The 4,288-nt window shown below is 46.0% G+C and overlaps 1 protein-coding gene across 1 annotated transcript in view; it reads right to left on the bottom strand.

The window, feature by feature from the left end:
* Positions 1–530, bottom strand: part of lekr1 (Leucine-, glutamate- and lysine-rich protein 1) — a 43,872-nt gene extending 43,342 nt beyond the window's left edge. Inside the window, exon 1 of the mRNA XM_014012790.1 lies at positions 400–530. Coding sequence (XP_013868244.1) covers positions 400–530 — 131 coding nt within the window. The remainder of the gene's footprint in view (positions 1–399) is intronic.
* Between the last annotated feature and the right edge of the window lie 3,758 nt (positions 531–4,288).

Raw genomic sequence — 4,288 nt, 5'->3', positions numbered from 1 at the left:
CACACACACACACACACACACACACACACGCACACACACATACAAACAATAACTTTAATGTAATAGACACCTGCATCCATTGGATGTTGTGTTTGGAATAACCTGCTTCGTTTGAAGGTGGTAAAACAAATTGCTTGCATTTATTCCTTTCTACACACTTTGCAGATTACTTTTTCTGCACTCCGTGTTTACTCTGTGCACGCTCCAGCGGGGGGACAATCATCCCGTTTATGCTTTACAGGTTTTTTTTTTTGAAAGACAGTCAGACTGTCACCCTTTGCCACAGAACTTCCCCGCTGTACGACTTGAAACAGCATGGCGCTATGACTGCAGGAGAAATGAGGTCCATTAGACTCCGCGAGCTTTTGTGCGTCCCAATGGAGCTCTCACTGACTTCACCTGCGCTGACAGTCRCCTCGCTGCGTGACCGTGACATGTGCCGCGCTCCTCCCGCTGCAGGCAGTGTGGTCGCTCGGCAGCCGACCGGACGATGCGCCGTCACGTAAATATGTAAACAGTTCGGGGTTCATTTTCGCCCACCCGAACCAGGTCCAGATAATAGTTTTTTTTTTGTTTGTTTTTTGCTCTTCCTTTGTGCTCTCAGCCATGCTGCTTCCCGCTTCCTCTGTTTTGACTCCAGCCGGTTACGTCATCAAAAAGAATTACTGCGGTTGGCTGGTAGACTACAGATCTCTACCATAGGCCAAATTTATATAGTTTCTATCGTATATCGTTTATATCACGCATTCCTGCCTGTGAGTCATCTTATCGCTGTCCCAATCCAGGCCTAGGTTTGTGTTTGTATGCACGCTCTCATATTTTATGATGGGATCTTTAATAACTGCCAAATCTAATTTTGGCTGATTGTTTGCTCACAGGTAATTATCCCATCCAATCCAGGTGGATATGAGTGTATACATCTCTTTCTCTCACGCTCCTTCCCATGCACACACACACAGAAAGCGAGATATTGCAGTCACAGACTCACACAGACACGGTTTGATTCGAGCAATGAGACCAGCCAGCCAGGGGGGAAACAAGCAGAGCGTATCAAATTCCCAGACGCTTCTCCTAACGCCACAAGCATGCACACAGGTTACATGATACGTTTCAACATGTCGTCAGTTAGAGACGCTGTGTCTCTACACATCAGGCCTTACTTGCTTCTTTCAATCTTAAAGTTTAAGACAGGGATCAGCTTTTCGGTCATCCATCTTGACCTTTTACCCTCAAACTAACACAGAAGGACGGTTTAAATGTTGTTCTATCAAAAGGTCTCAAACCTCCAATGTCCAACCTGCCTTTTTAATTCCTTGTGGAAGGAGTAACCCACAGTTTGGGTTTGATCAGTGTATTTTTTTTATTTTTATGTTTGAGTTTGTGTACAATTTCTTTGAAGATAAAAAAGTCAGCCATAAGTTAAAACAGGAATCTGTAAAGCTTTATTCATTCACCAAACCACAATTTATAAACCTCTTATAAAGACTGCCTTTGTGCCATGTTGAGCTTAAAAAAAACTGTAGATGAACTGAAGAAGATGCTGAATAATATATTTTATTTATTTATCTATCATTATTTAGCCAGGCAAATAACACTGAGATCACAGATCTCTTTTTCAAGGGAGGCCTGGGCCTGAAGGCAACCTATTGTACATGTTTTTTGTGTTGTGGGGGAAACCGGAGTACTCGGAGAAAACTCATGCAAACACAAGGAGAACATGCAAACTCCACACTGGTCCGAACCGGGGATTGAACCCAGGACCTTCTTGCTGTGAGGCATCAGTGCTAACCACTGAAACGTTGTGCATAAAATTATATGCTGTAAATATCAATACGAAGGAAGCTCCTAGGGATCCCAAAGTGCTCCCAGGTCAGGGAGATAGTTCTGGGTCTGTCCCAGTGTCTCTTTCCAGTGGGACATGGCAGAAAAACTTCCAAAGTGAGGCGTCTTGGAGGCAAACTAATCAGATATCTGAACTACCWTAACTGACTCATTTCTGTGCCAAGGAGCAGTGGTTGTACTCCACTCCTCCTCTTATGATCCGTACCTCCAGACCATAAATAAAGGTTGGAACATGGATCAGTAAATTGAGAGCTTTGGCTTTTGATTCAACTCTTTCTTCACCATGACAGACCAAAGCAGTGCTGGGGCTGCAGCAGGCATGATGAGCTCAGCTGGGACTGCAGCAGACGAGAGCTCACTGGGAACGGGGACTGCAGCTGGCAATAGTACCTCCACTAATGCTGCAGCGAGTAGGGTGACCACCACGGTGGCTGCAGTAAAGGTGGTGATTAACACCTCCCTCTCCCCATGCGCACCCACACAGCCCATGGTGAAGGCATCGACCCTCTCTGGAGCGCAGGAGGCATCAACCCTCTCTGGAGCGTAGGAGGCAGAGGCGTCGACCCTCTCTGGAGCGCAGGAGGCGGAGGCGTCGACCCTCTCTGGAGCGCAGSAGGCGGAGGCGTCGACCCTCTCTGGARYGCAGGAGGCGGAGGCGYCGACCCTCTCTGGAGCGCAGCAGGCGGAGGCGTCGACCCTCTCTGGAGCGCAGGTGGCAGAGGCGTTGACCCTCTCTGGAGCGCAGGAGGCGGAGGCATCGACCCTTTGTGGCGGAGCCGGAGGGTGAAGAACCTGGGACCCTCTCGGAGCTGAAGTGCAGGAAATCATAGATTCAGCAGAGCAGGAAACCATCGACTCGGTGGAGCTGGAACCATTCAGCCCGGGAGTGACCGCCGCTCTTCTCCAACGAGGGCGATGAAGAGAAGAAGGAGAGGGTGGAGATGGAAGTGTGGATCTGAAAGCCAGGCGAGTCCCCTGGAACTGCGTCTGCCTCTGCTCCTCTTCTTCCACCAAAAGAGGGGATGGGAGAACCTCAACCCTGGGACCACGGCGTCCATGTCTCTGGGTGGGCTGAAAGACTGTGGTCTGAAACCCTCCTCACWGGATGACGGGTGGTGGCAGCTGAGCCTCTCTCCTCTCTCTTTTCCCCCTCTCTCTGCTTGGTTTTGGCTGCCTCACAAGCCAAAAACTCGAACAGAGTGATCTGCCTGCTGGGTTCTGTTGTTGGTCCGGCCACTGTGTTACGGCTTGATGGTGAGGAGAACCCAAAATGCAGGCAGGCTGGCAGACCAAACTTAAAGTAAATAAAAAGACTTTAATAAAGAAAAAAGCCAATGTGGTGGCAAGCTAACAAAACAAAAAAATCAAACTTGCAGCATGAGCATGGGCATGAAGTGAAAACAAACATGGGTAAGCAATGGTCGGACGCTGAAGTGATGAAGAGAATATCCTTAAATACAAGTGGAAGAGAGTGGAAGTAGGAAACAGCTGGGTGGTTACAATTGAGGACAGGTGAGTGTGGCAGGCTGGAAAAATACTAAGAAGCTGACTGAGGTAAACATGGCACAGGAAACTAAAAACAAGAAATGAGAAAATAAGACAATACCAAACAATGAAAAACCAATCTGAAAAATATTACCAAAAATAACCAAAACACAAGAATCAGAACAGGATGAGGCCTCAATTTGTCAATCCATGTTCTTCACCATCCTACTATCAGGCGTGAACAAGAATCCAGATACTTGACTCATTCACCACTCAGAATGTGTAAGGGTTCAGTCTTACACTTCTTATAACAAGGTTATATGAGTAATTTAATTTGCAAGTGATCTCTTTTATTTTGGGTAAATATTCCTCCAGTGCAAAAATGAATGGACACAAGAAGTGACTCTCAGTCAGTGAATGTTGAGTTGAACATAAATTTTGCGATCGTTTATTTTACAAATCATGCAGAATCACTAGAGTACACTTGATTTTGAAAAATTAATTTCCTATAAAAAGTTTTGGGACCAACAATAACAAGCTTTTAACTTCTTAATTGTTAACCACACTTAAATAGGGACTTAAATAGAGACTGAGTTCGACTTTGGATGAATGCAGATTACTTTGAATACAAGGACCAGACAGGCCTTAAGAGCAACCCTGGCAGCCCGTAACCCCACAGCACCTCTCACAGAATGCTTTAGGGAACACAATCATAGTTTTTCTCCAAATCTACAAAACACGTGTAGACTGGAGAGTCAAACTCCCATGATCCTCTTCACATCCCTGCAAGGGTGAAGATCTGGTCCACTGTTCCATGACCAGAAAAAAAGGCCACACAGCTCCTTTCAAATTCAAGGCTTGACAAGTGGTTGGCACCTCACTTCTTTCAAATGACTTTTGTTGCATTGTATCATGTTACATAAATTACACTTGTTTTCCAAAAAGTCATAACATGATAAAA

This window comes from Austrofundulus limnaeus, unplaced genomic scaffold, assembly GCF_001266775.1.
Source record: "Austrofundulus limnaeus strain Quisiro unplaced genomic scaffold, Austrofundulus_limnaeus-1.0 Scaffold95, whole genome shotgun sequence".
Lineage (NCBI taxonomy): Eukaryota > Metazoa > Chordata > Actinopteri > Cyprinodontiformes > Rivulidae > Austrofundulus > Austrofundulus limnaeus.
Note: the sequence above shows the minus strand (reverse complement) of the source record. Positions and strands in the feature narration are given on the sequence as shown.